We start from the raw sequence: 17,930 nt of genomic DNA, 5'->3' as shown, positions 1-17,930 counted from the left end.
TGCCCCTTAAAAATATTTTATATGATTCCTAGAAGGGATTTGCTAATGAGATTATTATCTTTCCCATTGTTGGAGGTGTGGTGTAGCTCCTATCTTTATGGGAATATGTTCTTCTTTAGGGAGAGCTAAGATATAATAGTACTAACCCTTGCATTTCATATAGAGCCTGATCACGTCTTTGAGATGTCTCAAACCGCTTCGCAGAATATATTGTAAAGTGAATTGAGTGTATATTTTGTGGGTGAAAAATGACTGTTTCCCTTCCTTTGAATTTGGAGTTTGTTTGGGGAATTTTGTTTTGGTGATGTTCTTACATTATCAAATGAAATTTTTTTTTGCTTAGTGGTTCTAATTCAGTCGATTACGTTTATATAGTGCCTTTCTGACATTGCTGGCTGGGCACCTGAGCTGGGGGTAGAAGCCGAGGGAATGGGGAAGGCAAGGTCAAAGATGTATGTTTTGAGAAGTGCCTTGAATGAGAGGAGGGAACAAGCGAATTGGAGAGACTCTGGGATGGAAATCCAGAAAGTAGTGTGCGTAAATTGGCTTCTGTGTTCGCATTCAAAATACAGTGCAATCCTGTGCAGAGCTTTGAGGCATTCTCCTGATGTGAAAGGATCTATATCAAATGCAAAGATTATTATTATTTTAATATAGTTTGGACAGCATAGCAGTGTAGACCAGGAAAAAGTTACCATGGTAGCTTCAAATAAGCAACGGTTAATTGTAAATGTATACAGCAGTTAACAAAACAGGTAACTTTAATAAACCTTTATTCAGGATATGAAATGGGATCCATTCTAATCCTGTATGTCTGCATCTCCCTTACATATCACAGCTCTTCTTCCTCAATACCGATTAGCAGTCAGTACACAACATCAGAATATGCACACATGAATATTGTCATTTTTCAATAGAAAATGTTCTAACGCAATGCTGAACTGCAATAAAATTTAGCTCATATACCGACACATTGAATCAATGTCATTTTGTGAAGCATTTGCTTGAAAGATGCTATAAACGGAAGTTATCTTTCTGAGATTATTTCCATTTACACATCAATGTTTTACGCTGATTCCTCTTCACTGTAGAATAGTTAAAAAGATATTTAAAAACAGTTGCAGCACATTTTTTGTGGTTTAGTTTCAAAATAATCATAAAAATATTGAGTTAAAGGGGACCACATTTATTTAAAATAAAATCTTGATTTACAAGGCAGAAACTGTCTTTTTATAAAAAAAACTGAATTCTGTAGTGGATTCACCTAAACAAAATGTAAATGGTACATTATAGGAGGGTGAGAATATGTTGTGCTGTTATCTTCTATCTGCAATACCAACCTAAGAACATTCAATTTGTCTCAAGTGAATATGCGGTGTCAATAAAGTTTGAAAATTCTCCATCAATCTACCCAGACTCATTTGATTCATTTGTCTCATCGGAATACTTGCAGTTGTTAATTCCTGATGAACAAATCATTATTTTCTCAATTTATTTTGTTTTCTTACTTAGGGTCAAAATAACCTTGACAAACTAGCAACCAGGTAACAAAATGAAATGGAACAGTGTGGACCGCAATTCCAATTTTTTATGACAGTATTTATATGACACTGCATAGGCTGTGGTTCCTTGTGAGCAACTGTGGAAAGTTTTTTCTGAAATGCCAATGTTGTTTAAAGGCATGAAATCATCAGCTGCATCAGAATCGCTACCATAGACATCTGTTTGAGAAGCCCACATGCAATACTGCACACAATCACAATGACATTAGTAGCACTTTACTGAAAATTACTGATAAAACGTTGCCACAAATCAAACAGATTGAACAGGAACTGGTTGTATTAAACCATATCAAGAAGAATCGAACTATCCACTGTAGATCTTATCTCTCCCATTGTTGGCCTCTGACCTTACCTGAAGTAGTTGGAGATTATATCCAAAGTCCAAACTTTGAGAATACTAGAATTTACCAAATGTATAGTTGGAAGAGTTAATTGCCAGATAATCCAAACGACAATGGCTTTGACAGAAAAGTGCGTGGGTGTAAACATGTATTTCTGCAAGTCAAAAAGCTGAACGACACCTGCGGTGAAAAAAATGGACTAAACAATTGTTAATATCACAAAGTCACCATGTTATAAAGCATACAGTTATCATCCACAGAGCCGTCTTTATTAGCATAAACAGGCAGAGTTTGTTCCTCCAGCATCTCATTTTCACTGAAGTTTCCCTCCTTTCCATACACCTTGATCTTCTCCACTGTCAAGACAGGACAGGTTACTTCCTCTTCAGGTTTCCATGTCATATTTTCTTTAGGCTGTTTGATCCATGTCTATAAAAAATAAAAATGCAACCAATTCCCCTTATTACAAATCTATTACTTTGTTGATGTGATGAATGGGGTACAATTTGTGGTTTAAGGCGCACCAAGATGCTACCCTGGACGTAGGGCGAAATATTGTTGTTGTTTCCCTAAACTGACCTTGGTGAAGACCAGCAAGTGGCGGCAAATGTTTTTACTCAGCTCTTGATGCCGTCAATGTTTTTGACGCCGAGGTCTGGGCTTTTATTTTCTAGATTTTAGGCCCTGTATTGGGCTCTATGTCATTTTTTTGTTTAAATATTTGTTTCCCAGCATTAATCTGCCAAAAATCACGTTCTCTTTGAACAATATATTAACTTTGAGTGATCAGGCGGGTGAGGCCCAGTTGCTAAAACTCAGTGGTATTGTTAGATACAGGGCGACCCTGTTCTAGGATAGCCGGGTTTAGTGAAGGTCCCTTTATAGCAAGGGTATACTCTGCCTGGCCTCCTTCCGTGTGCTATGAGTATTTGCAATGACCGTCGCTAATATCACACTGCACAGGGACATCATTGGCAGGAAGCGACCCTCATTTCACTTCTTGCACACTGCATATACATTCTATATTTAGGAAGCACATGATCTGAAAACCCAGCAGGTATTTTTTCACACGTTGCTTTCATATGGGGATTATGTTCCTAGAACCAGACGAAAACGCCAAAATATGGTTCCCCCTTGTATTGCAATACGATTTCTAATTTTAGGCAACATCGCAGGAATTCAGTCAGCCCTGAATAACTGTGCACTGAAGTGGAATTCAAGTGTTACCAGAACAAGTCAGTACGGTGTCTGAAAACAGCAGAGCACAGACCTACCGAAAAATCTACATTTTGATCCCCAAACACGCCTTTAAACATCTTTGCAGGGTCAGGAATTGGTGGAAGTATCAATATCTGGAGCCTTAAACGTAGAAACAAACAAGAACAATAAATAATGAATCACACAAATAAAGTCAGCTTAGCAACATAGGATTAGGGAATTATATGAGCTTTGAAAGCCTTTGAATCACTGTCACTGGAGGTCATGGCAAATCAGGGTTTATGGTTATCACAGTTAAATCATGTGAGCTGGAGATTGCTGTAGGTTTATTTTTTGCATTTACTGTAGATGCTGCAAATTATCTCATGATAATTCAATCATGACTGTTCTAGTAGGAAGGTTGGACACTAACACAAGATCCAAACCATTTATTATTCAATACAGAACTTTTTTGAAAAAAATTGCTGACAGAACTTTTGTATATTATTCTGTAACTTAAAACCTTTTCCATTGTAAGTTTTGCCTTTTTAACTTCAGTGCTGGATTTCAGGCTGGGAAGAATGTAAAGTACTTACCGTTTTAAGTAGGTGAGGAGCAATATTGCTGCGAAAGCCACAAATATGACAACAATAATGAAGAAAGGAATTCTCCAATTGAAGCTTTCTTCTCCTATAAAAGTATATCAGACTCAATATTCAGGCAGACCAGAAAAGATGGAACCACATGACCAAATCACACTCTTAACTACTCGTGATAGAACTACTGCATTTTACAGAATAGCTTTCAAGCCTTGAGTTCATCTGATTCAATATACATAAACATAACTTTGTATGGCTGCCTTGATAGTTACGTAGTTACTGCCTAGGTCAGCATAAGAAAAATATGAAAAATTATGATCCCTTTGTCCCAATTGCTCGAATACTTACAAAATACCCACCCTAAACTCTGATAAGAAAATTGCTCTACGTGTGTGCACACAGACTGGAGTGAGTCATCAAAACAAGTCTGATCCTATCCTTCACCCATTACCTATATTTTCTAGTATAAGCTGTTGGGACAGCTTGTTTTTTGCCCCCTCCCCTACGCAGCTCTGGGACACTGAAACCAACTGTGTCTGGTATATTTATAGAGTTGGCTTTTACCAAAAGTTGATTCGCTGCTCCATTCACTCCACTTTCCATTCATTCCACACCTATCAGTATATATTGCTCGGACTTTGATAGTATATTGATGGCTTTCGGGGCTTCTGACAGGATAAGTTACTTCAGTCCTCTCGGCAATCTTAAAGAGAAAGAAAAAGAAAGGAGTTAATAGAAGATTTATTTATATTTCTTAAAGCCACATTGACATTTGATTCTGAAAATATAAAAATAAGGAAATGTCACATTGCCACTGGTGAGAGGGACTCACATTAATTTCCTCCCAATCATTGTTGTCAACCTTGATTTTTACGTTATAATCAACACACTGTTCTTTCAAAGTTGAAGGGATCTTCCACTTTATGGTAAAATTCTGCTTATTCCTGGACACACTTACATTGCTTGGTGGGCTGAGTTTCACTGCAAAAAAAAGAGAAACAGACCTTTATTTGTTTTGGGAAATGAGCCAAAATTTACATGTTTAATTAATGCAACATATAAAAGCGATTTTTTTTCTGTAGATTTGACAGAATATGGAACGTCTTTTTATTCTCCTCTCATTATGACCGGAGACTTGTTTAGATAAGTCAAGGCATCAAGTCAAGTGTTGAGAACTAAGTTCAAGGCATCTTTATTCTCATTATTAAAATCAACTCTGGCAAGAATTCTCATTTCTAATACAGCCTCTGAAAGTGAGATTACCAGTTTAGTAAACCCTCGTAGGTGGTTTGGTTCTGTGGAACTGTACAGATATGAATTCATAGACTTTCATCTCACTGATATCAATTGGATTTAAACTAAAGTCGCACAGATGAAAAGAAGTTTGATAAACAATCGCTTCTATCCATTCAGCTCCTTGTGCACATCTAGTTACTAAAAGTTGTCTTCTTTCCTCCTAACGAGAAGACAACTGCTTTAAGAAATTGATTTAATGTCTTATCAATGTGTTCTAATGAGAGACTTAACAACTCACCAAACCCTTGACTATGTAATGTATAGTAGTATGACTTTATATCCGGAGACTCCGATCCAACGCAAATATTAAAGTCCAATTCACGATTAAATTCATCTTTCTGAAGTTGGCAACCAACAACCTTGTTTTCCTTCATAATGTAGGTTTTACAATTCTGAACGCCTTCCACATCGCTTTGCCTGCAACAGCGAACGTACATTAATTCTCACCAGATGACTTAAAACTTGGTCATTGAAATTAAATCAATTGGAAACAAAATGTAGTTTCATACCAGTATTGCAACCAATATGTAGTGTTTGCTGGTGCTTTGTTCCCAATGTCCCAGGTACAATTTATGTATTCAAAGTTGTACAAAATGCATCCAAAATTTCTGACTGCTGTCTCAGGGTTTCCTGCAAGTGAAATTTCACAGAAAATGGAGCAAAGATTGAAACGTTGAAAAATAAGAAGCAGCATTTGAAAGCAGTTTATTATAAAGGGTGAATGTTGTTATTTTATTTATGATGTATTTCTATGGCAGGGCTGCAAACGAGCCTTGGGAAAGATAAACAAACAAATTCAAGGCTCCATATCTGTGTTTCAAAATGATAAGGTTGATTGAAACTATTTTCATCTTATGCCAGGTAAACGATTGCTAGTACTATTCTAACTTGCATTTGTTTTAAAAAAAGTGAAGGATGCAAATTACTGCCAATTTAAACTTATAGATCATTCTCTCGAGATTTCTTATGTTCTTGAATAAAGACTACTTTTGCAATTAATTAAAATCTTGCCTTTGTATTGATACTGATATTAGTGGAGTCCTGTAGCTCAGTGGTTAGAGCACTCGCTTTGCAAGCGAGAGACCTGAGTTCAATTCCAGGCAGGGCGAAACCTTGGGCAAGTTTCCTTACTCCACACGCCTAATAATAATCCCTCCAAAAACCCAAAACAATAATTAAATTGGTCATTTTCAATCTACGACTGTTTGTGGGACATTGCTGTGCGCAATTGGCTGCCGCGTTCGCCCACAAATATACAGTCAATTCACTTTACAGTGTGTTCTGTGAAGCGCTTTGGGACGTCCTCCTGACGTGAAAAGCGCTATATCAAATGCAAGGATTATTATTATTATTATTATTTCTCCATAACTAACATTTCTCCCTATAATTTAAAATGGTGCCTTATCCCAAAGCTATTTGCATCACCTACAACAACAACAAGATTCCATTTATAGAGCGCCTTTCACGTCGGGAGGACGTCCCAAGGCGCTGTACAGTTGGGTCAGGACCCGAGCAGGGGGAAATGTCAACTTGTTCCATGGAAGACAATGACCTTTAAAGTCAAGATAGTGAAACCTCAGTAAGTAAGCTGTACTTTTTAATTCTGCCCCAAAATCTTCTCTCCCCCTGTAGTAAACGTGACTAATGCAGGGGATTTGTAAAGACAACAACAGATTTCCAGTAACTTGCCTGAACACTCATTCTTCCTACACATGCTGGCAATGTTGGCAGATTCTTTTTATAAATGTTCATCGTACATCTGCAAAGAGTACTGTATATATAATAATACCTGGGGCAGGGCTTAGTGATCAGGAGCAGGAACTGTAGATGATTTTCCTTTCCTAAGCCTAGGGACAATGAGATCAATTGCAGTATTCCTCTATTGCTATTGCAGCTGAGCTCAGCAAAGAGTAAGTATTCAACCCGGGACCTTCGTGACCTGTATGTTGTCTATAAACGTTAACTAACATAACCAAACCATCATAGATCTTGCCCTTTTGCCTACAAATACACATATACAATTTGTATTACCTGGTGGTGGTCGTATGTATATTTGGCACCAACTGCTTTCTGCGCAATTATTGTCCCCGGAGTTCACTTTTGCTCTCACTCTGAAGCTAATTCCTTCATTGAGATTCACCACTTCTGTACGATTCAAATGTGGATTTATTTTAGTTTCCTAAAGAGGAACAGAGAAATGATAGACATTCAGTGTACTGTACGCACTTTGATAAAAAGGAAAACTACAGAAAATGTTACCACCTATACTTACTTCCCAATTGGGGGAGCCATATTTTTGTTGGCTTTCATATCGGACTAGATTTTTCACACAATCTGGAGGTTTCCAGATCCACGTCCAGGTAACAACACAAAGACCCCTTAATGTAAAATTCAAGTGATCAGGGCAAGGGAGGAGCACTGCAACACAATCAAAAGATTCACTTTGAGCACATCAGAACCTGACTCTTGCTAAAGATAATCCAAGGGTTACACAGAGAAGACCAATCACAATAAAGACCATTAGGGGTAGAAGATTTGGAAATAATCATCTTTTAATAGTTCAGCCCAAACAATCTGGTAAATAGACAGGTTTATCCACAACAGTCATTTTCTAAGATTTTAAGCAAGCCCATGAAACCCCACAAAATGAGTCTAGTGACCTCAACCACGTTTCCTGGTAACCTGTTCTGATGTCTGTCCTGGAAAGACCCTCTGCAGCCTTAAGCTGTGCACTTCTAATAATAAAAATATTAATTCTTGCATTTGATACAGTGCCTTATCACGACTTTGAGACGTGATAAGGCGCTATTTTTAAGACCCTATATCACGTCTTACTTTTTCAATACACTTAAAAACTGATACACCTCGATAAAGTTCCCTCTGAGATATCTCGTTTCAAGTTGCACAATACCAGACCTCCTTAAATCGCAAGACCAGATCTGTAGACAGGATTCCTTGGGGCATTCTTGCACAATACTAGACCTCTTCCTGATGTCGTGGCTAACAAAAACAATGGGCATTCATTCATTTCATGGCTGTTTTAATTACCCTTTATAACTCTGCACCTGCAATCTTTGCTCTTTTGTATGGTATATCTAAATGCGTTCTAGATTTAGTTTCTGTATGCCAATTAGCATCTTAGATTCTCCATGAAGTCCTTCTAAACCCATTTAATCAAAGAGCTGTGGTTATATATCAGTTGCATTTAAGTCACATTTTAACCCAGTATTTTGGAAGATTGATAGTAAAGTAATAATAATACTTGCATTTGATATAGTGTCTATCAGAGTGCTTTACAAAGTCTGTGCAGTGTAGTGACTGTATTTGTAGGTGAACGTGGCAGCCAATTTACCAGGGCAATGTTCAACAAACAAATGTTCAACAAGTAAAGTGAATGACAAAGTTCTCTGGAAGACTGTGGTGAAACCTGGGCATTTGGTTCCTTAGTTTTTCCTTTCTCACGATCAGCCCTGGCTTTCCTTCACCTTTGACACATGACCTGCTTATCCCCTTTTCTAAAATCAATTATAGCCTAAAGCCTTATTCACACCTTTGTTTTTCACCTCCTGATTTTTCAAATCTATTCCTCGCTGGTCTCCTGAGTTCCACCATTCATAAGGCCCAGCTAATCCAAAACCGTGCCATCTGCATTCTCACCCACATCAAACTCTACTTCTAAAGCCTTGACAAAGTTCATGCCTCGTAATAATAATCCTTGTATTTGATAACGCCTTATCGACATGGAGTCCTGTAGCTCAGTGGTTTGCAAGCGAGAGACCTGAGTTCAATTCCAGGCAGAGGGCGAAACCTTGGGCAAGTTTCCTTACTCCACACAGAGCCTAATAATAATCCCTCCAAAACCAAAAACAATAATAAATTGGTCATTTTCAATCTACGACTGTTTGTGGGACATTGCTGTGCGCAATTGGCTGCCGCGTATGTCCACAAATATACAGTCAATTCACTTTACAGTGTGTTCTGTGAAGCGCTTTGGGACGTCCTCCCGACGTGAAAAGCACTATATCAAATGCAAGGATTATTATTATTATTATATTATCACGTCTTCGAGACGTCTCAAAGTACTTCACAGAATATACTGTAAAATGAATTGATTGTTTATTTTGTGGGAGAAATGCAGCAACCAATTGTGCACGGCAGTGTCCCATAAACAGTCGTGGACAGTCGAGTGACCAAACTATTATTAATATTATTTTGAAGGAATTATTATCCCCGGAAAAGCTATCCGGCAATTGACTAACAACCAGGTTCCTACTTTCTGCTAGGTAAACAGAGGGTTGTGGAGTAAGGAAACTTGCCCAATGTTTCACCCTGCTGGGGATCGAATCCAGGTCCTCTCGCTGGCGAGGCGAGTGCTCTAACCCCAAAGCTACAGGATTCCAATGGAGCAACTTCAAGATCCTCACCCTCGGCTCAGCGAACGCAGGTTGTACTACCTGAGAACCCTACCACTTGCACGGGCTGACACAGAAATTTAAGGTCCCCCAGCTCCTGTCGGGGCTTGAGGAACCAACTCACAACCTTCGGACCCGGAGCTACCATCCAGGAGGTATGTAATCCACATTCCTCAAGTGTCCCAACTGGAGGCCAAAACGCAGTTGAACACAACTTTCTAAGTCATACACCGCGCCCCCCCCACCCGAAATAACTTTACGAGGTGCGGCAAAGTTGCCTTGTTCGTGCCAAACTTTTAAAACAAGAGCAGAAATTGTGCAAGAGTATCTCCTGGTGAACTTGATGTTGAAGCCGCCTTCCCGGCCCGCAAAGCGACTCAGTCACCAAACAGACGCATGTCATTGGCATGATAACATGTGTGTGTGTGTGTGTATGTAGGGGTGTGGGGGGGAATTGGAGCACTGAGCTCTCTAGAGTCCAGCCTCCCCCCCCACCCACACACCCACACACATAAGTCTTAAAGACGATCTGAAACCCCAAGAGACCAGAGAAAACAAAACGACCCCAACAAACCTGAACAAGAAAAACACCCCGAACGAAACAAACCGAGAGAGAGAAAGAGAGAGAGAGAGAGAGAGAGAGAGAAAAAAAAACACACACACACACACATAACCGACATCCCACCCAGAAAAAGTAAAGCGTAAAAGAGCGCACCGACCTGCGGTCTTGTAAGGACTCGCTCCTGAGGTTACACTGCTATCGCCCGGACAGGACAGACACATCAAAAGCAACACGAAGCTCAGTAACCCACACATCGTGTGGCTTAACTTCTTGTGGACCACCATCACACCCCCCTCACACAACACAATGTTGTCTCTTCCTCTGCCACCACCCACCCACCCACCCACCAGCCCACTCTGCTCCCCCCCTCCACTCCACTGTTACATCCACATTGACTGGAGAAGGCTCAGCACTGCGCTATGGCGCATAATGCGGTCCCAGTGATTTAAATGCAGATTCCCTTCCAGCCAGGGCGGGGGTTCCAGCTCCAACACGTCACTGGCACAACAAGTAGGCGTTCAATCTATCATCAGGTTTTTTTTTCTCTCTCTCTCTCTCTCTCTCTCTCTGTGTTTGGCCCCTTCAGGGCGATTGCACTTGTTCCTAAACTTTCAAACCATCTGCTGCAAACAGATGCCTTTCCGGCTCTCAACACACCCCACACCCCCACACCCCACCCTCACTGCTGGAACCCCTCCCTTCACTGTCTGCTTCATTAAGGAGGAGGCACACAAAATACTGCAGATGCTGCAAATCTGAAGCAAAACCAGAAGTGGCTGAGAACACAAACACACACACACACACACACACTCACTCACTCACTCAACAGGTCAGGCAGCATCTGTGGAGAGAGGAAAGGGAGTCAACCTTTAGGGGTCCACGACCCTTCGTCAGGGTCGTGGAACCGAAATGCTGACTCACTTTCCTTTCTCCATAGATGCTGCCTGACCTGCTGAGTGTTCCCAGCGACTTCTGTTTTTGTTTCATTAGGACGCGGGTTCGATTGGTTGTGGTGGTACCCGATGGTTTCTTATCGTAAAAGATCCCAAATCTCGTTGTCGCGTCATCCAGATCTGCTATTGCGCTTGAAAAACGTGTGATGGCATGATTTGAAGTGTGACGAAAGAAAGGATTTGAAGTGTGTTTGGGTGACGGTGGGCAGTGGGTGCAACGTGAAACCAACCGTCCAACTTTCTGCTCAGACTTGCAGTTATGTGATCGGTTGACTCGGACATAATCATTGCACTTGATCATTTGATATGGCGCCTTAACACATCGTTGAGACATCTCAAAGCGCTTCACATATCATAAAGTGAATCTTGTGGGCAAAAGGTAGCACCCAATTGTGCACAGCAGTGTTCCACAAAGAGTCATGGATTGAGTGACCAAATTATTACCATTTTTTGAAGTGATTATTAGCCCTGGAAAGGGAACTGCCAATCGACTAACAACCGGGTTCCTACATAGGAGCATATGGAGTAAAGAAACTTGCCTCAAGTTGCTCCCAGTTAAAACATTTTTTAAAACATTAAACCCATTATCCAGATAAAAACATGCTAAATTTAAATTTATTTAAAATACAATTTCCATGTTCCCAGAGAAAAAACTTTTACCATTTCAATTTTTAAATTCTTAAAACTGTCAAAAATATTTTCTTTAGAAATAACATTGTTTATTCGTATCTCTACATATAATTTAGCTGCATTCCAACCAGGAAAGTAATTCAAGGCTCGATTACGGAAGTTCCCTCCTCATCGGCCTTCCCAACTCTTCCCTTCACAAGCTGCAGATCATCCAAAACTCTGCAGCTCATGTACTCTCACGCACCAGGCTCTGTGACCCCTTCACTCCCACCCTCGCCTGACTCCACTGGCTCTCCATCCCCTAGAGGATCGAATTCAAGATCCTCGTCCTCACTTTCAGGGCCATCCATGGTCTTGCCCCCTCCTACCTCTCTGACCTGCTGACTCCCTACCAACCTGCCCGCTCCCTCCGTTCAGGGGGCTCCAGCCTGCTTCATGTCTTCCGCCTGACCCTCCCTACTATCGGTGGCCGAGCTTTCGGCCTCTCTGCCCCCACACTCCGGAACTCCATCCCACAGTCCCTTCGCCTTGCTTACTCCCTTGCCTGCTTCAAGGCCGGTCTCAAGAACCTCCTCTTCGATTGTGCCTTCAGTCGCCCTCCCACCTCTCTGCCTTCTCTCACCTCTATCCCACCCCTCCTCCATGCTCAGGTCCTGACCCCTGACTGTCCAGCACCTTGGGATGACCTCCTGACGTGAAAAGTGCTCTATAAATGTAATTTTACTGTTGTTCTGACAAAGGGTCATGGACCCGAAATGGTGACCCACTTTCTTTTCTCCATAGCTGCTGCCTGATCTGCTGAGTTTTCCCAGCTCTCTCTGTTTTTGTTTCAGGAAAGTAGGTTTGTTTGTAAATCAATCTTTTTCACTGACATTTGGAAGATCTTTTCAAATATTAATTTCACATTACTGAAGAACTTTATTTGTTTTGAGTGCATAAATTGCCTTGAAATGAAATAGCCATGATCAACAGAATGGAAAGTAATTGCGAGGTGTGCTATTAGATTTCTTCCAAGACCAAACATTGTCAAGGAAACAGATTTGGCTAATGGTTCAGGTTTACAGCTACACAGGTAAAATAATTGCCATCTTCGTATTGCATAGCTAATGGTTTCGACCGTGCTTTTGGTCATCTTCCTCCCCCTCCTCCTGGCTCAGTCCCGGGATCCATTACCGTAAAGCGCTCTGAGACGCCGTCCAGCGTGGAGGGCACTATATAAATCCAAGTTGCAGTTGTTGGTTACTTCAACTGCAATAAAAACAGCAAGCTCTGATATGCTGTGATGCTTTGTACTGTGGGATAGATTTCAAAGTGACAACAACAACTTATATTTACTGTATATAACATTTTTCATGTGAGTACTGTGTACATGCAAACTGTAATGAGTACTGTGTACATGTACTGGCTGTTACCTATTACTATTGATGGGGAAGTTCATTTACAATTCAGAAATGTGAAAAAAGCATCACGGCTACTCTGTAAAGACAGAGGAAGCAGTCAGCCTGCTTGCAGTCAGAAAATGATAGAATCACTAGAGAGAAGGGCTGGTATTACTGCCTTCAGAAATGCTGAGAAAACCACTTATTGAGATTACATTAGCACAGAAGATATTAATTCATCAGAAAATAAGACAATATTCAATAATGCATGATTAACACTTTTCTTTATTTTACAGGTCATCAATCTATTTACATAGAGGTCTTGTTGGCATTAAAATATGCTTGAATAAAAAGGACTTAATTATTGTTGCTTAAAATGAAAACACTGTCAAACGGGGCACGGTTAGCCTAACAGCAAAGGTTGATGGAAACACAACTGGATTATGCTACCACAGCTTAAAATGCCCAAGCTAATGTCCGAGGGGTCATGCTTTTGGCATGGAAGCAGAATTAGATCCTTTTACAGTAATAATTACAAATGCTGAAATCTTCATATAGAATATTAAGTTCTTACAGTTGATGCTCTTGAAACGATAGGATTTCCAGTTAGCAATCTGCAGGCACAATGGATCTAAATGAATGAATACAATGAATTCGTGACAATGGCCTACTATGATCAGCTGTACAATACATTTCAGAATGCAGTGCGTTTTAAGCTGGCACGCAACAATTTAAATTTTCAACTTCAAAGACAAGAGCTATATTTTCCTCATTGAATGAAATTTACAGCTTAATTTTCATATTTAAATTGACTTTATATTTTGTGTGTGTTGTGTTAGCACTACACTAATTCCGTGCACGGAAGTGCTGAATAATCCCACCTCATGGAAAGTGGGAGAGATAGAGGATGAGTGGAGGAGGGTTGTGCAAAGTAGAAAAATGCTTGGGTAATATAGGAGACAAATAATATTTCCATTAACTTTTGACCTAGATACATAAACAATTCAATGCTTTCCCTCAACATTTACAGAACATCAAAACAGCTGTCACTGCCGAGAGAAAATTTTCATAGTATTCATAAATTGTCTCCTAAGTATTAACCCAGTACAACATTTAAACGAAAGCCACTGAGCAACAGTGGGTCTCCACATGGCTGGCAATGACCATTTTATTTTCTGTACACTTGAGAAAGGAAGAATAGCATAGTAAAGATAGGTTAATAAACAAATATTGGAACTGGGATTACTGACAATCAGTTGAATTCTGCCGTTTGTGATAGCAGTTACACTGATGGCTTTATTTTGTATTTTCATGAGATCTTTGTATTTGGTAGCAAAGCCTTACGATCTCTAGTTTGCATAGCTCTGTGGTGGCATGGCACATAATTTATTATAACTGCTCCTCTATTTGCATAGTGGATGTTAGGAGATACTGTACTAGTTTCAGTATTCTGGCAAACTGATATGTTAAACAAATTAAAACATGAATAAAAACACAACAGAGGCTAAAATATAACAGAAATAACTGATTCGTATTATGGGGGAGGAAGAGGACACAAAAGTGAACTAATGTTCATAAAATGCCTCATGAGTTAACAATTTTTAAAAAACATCTATTGAGAATTGCAAGGTTAGTGCACCAAAATAAACACCTTCCTCAATTTACTGTGAATACTTTGCATTGGGAAAACAGTTCTTTAACCTTTTCCATTTATAATATTTAGAATAAAATTGCAGAAAATTGTTTTTAAAAGACACCAACGACATTCATATTCTGTAAGCTACAACTTGTAAGTATTCACAAGGTTCAAAATGAAATAGCAGCAGCAACAAATATCTCTAAATCATTCAAGCTATTTGTTTTCCATTCGACAAGCAAAGATTAGCTGAAGAACACGAATTCTGAATACTGCAGATTCATTCTTTCTTTCCAAACATACAAATATTTTTCTGATGCATCTTTTCGATATGTTAACTATCATCAGCAAAGGCAAGTATTTTTCATTCCTTAGTCTGTATGTATTTTGCTCTGACATTTTTTTGAAAATAAAAACCATGTATTTTTAAATAGTCCACAGTTAAGATGTTTACACAATTACCGCTATTTTGTTACATTTTAAATGTACGATACTGTGAATAATCACACATTAACTCATTTTACTTTCAAACACATTCAAACCAGCATTCTGTACAACTAGAAAATTACAAGAAGGTTTTGAAATATATGTTGAGCCTTGTACTTGTGATGCAGGATTAGACTCCTCAAAGTTAAATCTTTTCAAAATGTCTAATGGATAAATTCAGCCACCTTGGGCAAAACACTGTTTGCAGACAACATATGACCTGAATAAGAATGTTTTTTAAAATACAAAAACTTGCAGTTGTATACACTTGGGCCCTTCGAACCGCTGGGTTCCTCCTTTGAATACAACTCCCGGCAGGCCATGGAAAACTACCATTGCACTTAGAACAACTTGTGTTACAGTTTCCATTGGCCACAATGAAAGCTTTGGCAACAAACTTTCCTGAGAATGAATAAAGATAAAATGTTTCAAGCACCCTCCTTCCTCAGCGTGCAGCCCTGTCAGACTGTCGAGGGGGCGTTGGGTGAGCCATGAACTGGGGCACCAGAAGTCGTTCCGCTGATAGCGCTAAAAACATACAGTGAGTTCCGCAGCTGTGATTTCATGACATCTTCTTCTGTTAAAATCTTAATCAAAACAGGAAAATGTCAAAATGCATGTTGTTTGAAAACAAAGCTTGAAATGAGTCAAAAGCTTGAAAATAGTCATGCTTTGTACCAGTGTATAAGTTACACCTTTACAAAGATGTTCATCCCAGGCAAGTTTGAGAGATTGAATTTATTACCAAAGATCAAGCACTGAGCATTTAAATTGTCACAAAGTATTGCAGGAGTTCTTGTTCCCGTATATTTGATGTTGGGTGGAGAGTAATAGAGAAAGAATGATAACAGGGAGAAAGAAAAACAAAGGCAAAAGGTGTAAGAGGGAACCGAAGATTATAGACAGAAGGGAAAGTGAGAAGCACACAAAGAGCTACAAAATAGGAGGGAAAGGAGAGTCCCGAAAGGAGGGAGAGAGAGAGAGTATGAAAAAGATCGCAGAAAAAAAAAAGTGCCACAATATTTTCTAAAATGTCAATTATGAAGTGGAGATGAACGCAGAGGTTGGTGGAGTTTATACAGAGGATTATTTGGTAAATCTAAACAACATCTTAAATATAAATTGCAGATTACATTTACCCCATTAAGTCCTTCATAACAAGGGAGCACATTTGAAATAAAGGAAGACAGTACATATTAAAAGAAACATCAACCATTTTTGTAAGGAACAGTCAAGAATCAGCTAAACAAATTATTTAAGTGCAAGAAAACAGGCGAGCTGAATAACCTGTTGTCATCCCTAATGCATTGTTGTCAACAAACTGAAAAGCAGACTGAATTCTTAAGCAGACGCAAACAAGGTGGTGGGCTGAATACGGACATTATTGTTTGGGTGTGAAGGAAGTTCAGCCGGATTGATCAATTTATGAGCAGATGATGTGTTATGATCAGTCCACTTAAGTTTATTGCTGGCAGCAGAAAGCCCAGGCAAAGTTGAAATGGAATAATGTGCCAAGTATTTCACTTATGTGATAAAAGCTTAAAATATTAAAATCTACTCCCTCGACTGGATAAGACAATGGAAAGTGGTAAAACTTGAAAGTCAGGCCTGCCTCCAATTCACTCCAAGCAGGAATGCGAGTCAGTGCTGGAACTCAGTATTTGTAGCACCTAAATTGGCATCTAAATTTCTGGGTACTTTAGAGAAGAGGAGGATGCATTAATGGTCAAGGAAAACTGAGGTAATTACAAAGCAAACTCATAAATTTACCCACAAAATCAACCAATAAGAGCAAAATGTTCACTAAATACCCACTAGCTACCCACTATGAGGTGCTTGAAATCGACATCAATTATTAGCTGGCGTGTGCGTTATTTCTTACATGCATTCCAACCAATCAATGCGTTCCATTCACAGTTTCACCAAATTCATTATTTCCACCATTGTGAGATTTAGGCAGATTGTCAAATTGTTCAACTGAGATGCAATGGAGACGCCAAAGATTCTTCAACCAGCAAAAGCACGGGATGTGTTAAACTTCACATAAATTTGGGATTCATTTCCGTAAAGGAACACTTCCATTTCTCTTCACACCAGATGGTTCCTGCCCCACGTGCACTTAGCAGGAGAGATGCTAGCACTGACCTGCTCGTGGATTATTTCTGACAATTCTTTCACCATGTCTTTGAAGTTTGACTTTAGCCCTTCGTGGTACTCCATCTGGTCCTCCTTGATCAGACGCTCATTTAAATCCAGAGCAAGGCTGCAAGCTGCAACAAATTGCCTGTGTGCAATATTTAAAGAGAGAATATCAGTTGTTTTTCTCCCCTTGTACCATTCAACACAATTTGTCAAACACAATTTTTTTCTAATTTTCAGACACTTCCAACGGTCGCAGCCTATCCATGAATATCCATTATGCTTGATCAAGATAATACAGTATGTTTTGTTGACTCACTGGAAGACATCTTTTAGCTGCTTCACTTTTTTGCTTGAATATTTGCTGCATTTATGTTCATCGAGGAATGCCCTTGCATAAGCCAGTGGTCCAGCATTCACCTACAAATAAATACAATGATGGAATTGCATCCTCTGCATAAAGACAACACCCCAGATCTATACTGCAAACCACATTTTACAGTGAAAAGATTTGGCTTTTGCGGACTTGTAAAGCTAAAGGTAAAAAAAAAATTCAAAGGAAAAGTATTCAACGTCTTAATACCTTTTATGTTGTTCTGCTACAGCAAATCCTTTTGCAGTCACAGGCATTACATAAACCCGCTTACCGTTTCCTCTGAATTTCTTTAATAAGATAATAAGAGAACCATCTTTCACTTCTGAATAAATGGTCTGATTCGAACATTTAAACAAGACCCA

At 39.4% G+C, this 17,930-nt stretch overlaps 2 protein-coding genes across 2 annotated transcripts in view; both read right to left on the bottom strand.

The window, feature by feature from the left end:
* Window positions 1-756: 756 nt before the first annotated feature.
* On the bottom strand, window positions 757-10,313 carry LOC103177953 (interleukin 13 receptor subunit alpha 1). The gene is made up of 10 exons (XM_007892374.2): window positions 10,127-10,313; window positions 7,268-7,413; window positions 7,027-7,174; window positions 5,505-5,625; window positions 5,234-5,412; window positions 4,532-4,680; window positions 4,264-4,402; window positions 3,697-3,790; window positions 3,178-3,262; window positions 757-2,332 (listed from the first exon to the last, which is right to left on the bottom strand). Exons 1-10 carry the CDS (start codon window positions 10,251-10,253, stop codon window positions 2,120-2,122), a joined length of 1,401 nt encoding a protein of 466 aa, XP_007890565.1. The 5' UTR covers window positions 10,254-10,313; the 3' UTR covers window positions 757-2,119.
* A 2,885-nt stretch (window positions 10,314-13,198) lies between these two features.
* Window positions 13,199-17,930, bottom strand: part of dock11 (dedicator of cytokinesis 11) — a 61,132-nt gene continuing 56,400 nt past the window's right edge. Inside the window, exons 51-53 of the mRNA XM_007892360.2 lie at window positions 17,512-17,612; window positions 17,199-17,337; window positions 13,199-15,640 (exon numbers count right to left, since the gene is read on the bottom strand). Coding sequence (XP_007890551.2) covers window positions 15,515-15,640; window positions 17,199-17,337; window positions 17,512-17,612 — 366 coding nt within the window. The 3' untranslated portion in view covers window positions 13,199-15,514. The remainder of the gene's footprint in view (window positions 15,641-17,198; window positions 17,338-17,511; window positions 17,613-17,930) is intronic.

The sequence above is a fragment of the Callorhinchus milii genome, unplaced genomic scaffold, assembly GCF_018977255.1.
Source record: "Callorhinchus milii isolate IMCB2004 unplaced genomic scaffold, IMCB_Cmil_1.0 Scaffold15, whole genome shotgun sequence".
Classification (NCBI taxonomy): Eukaryota; Metazoa; Chordata; class Chondrichthyes; order Chimaeriformes; family Callorhinchidae; genus Callorhinchus; species Callorhinchus milii.
Note: the sequence above shows the minus strand (reverse complement) of the source record. Positions and strands in the feature narration are given on the sequence as shown.

Excerpts from the sequence above, each read along its gene's own strand:
- LOC103177953 (XM_007892374.2), bottom strand. The coding sequence starts at position 10,253 with ATGGTGGTCCACAAGAAGTTAAGCCACACGATGTGTGGGTTACTGAGC. Across the intron at positions 7,175-7,267 it reads ATGGCTCCCCCAATTGGGAA|GAAACTAAAATAAATCCACA; the intron begins GTAAGTATAGGT and ends GTTCCTCTTTAG. Across the intron at positions 4,403-4,531 it reads ATGATTGGGAGGAAATTAAT|ATTGCCGAGAGGACTGAAGT; the intron begins GTGAGTCCCTCT and ends TTTCTCTTTAAG.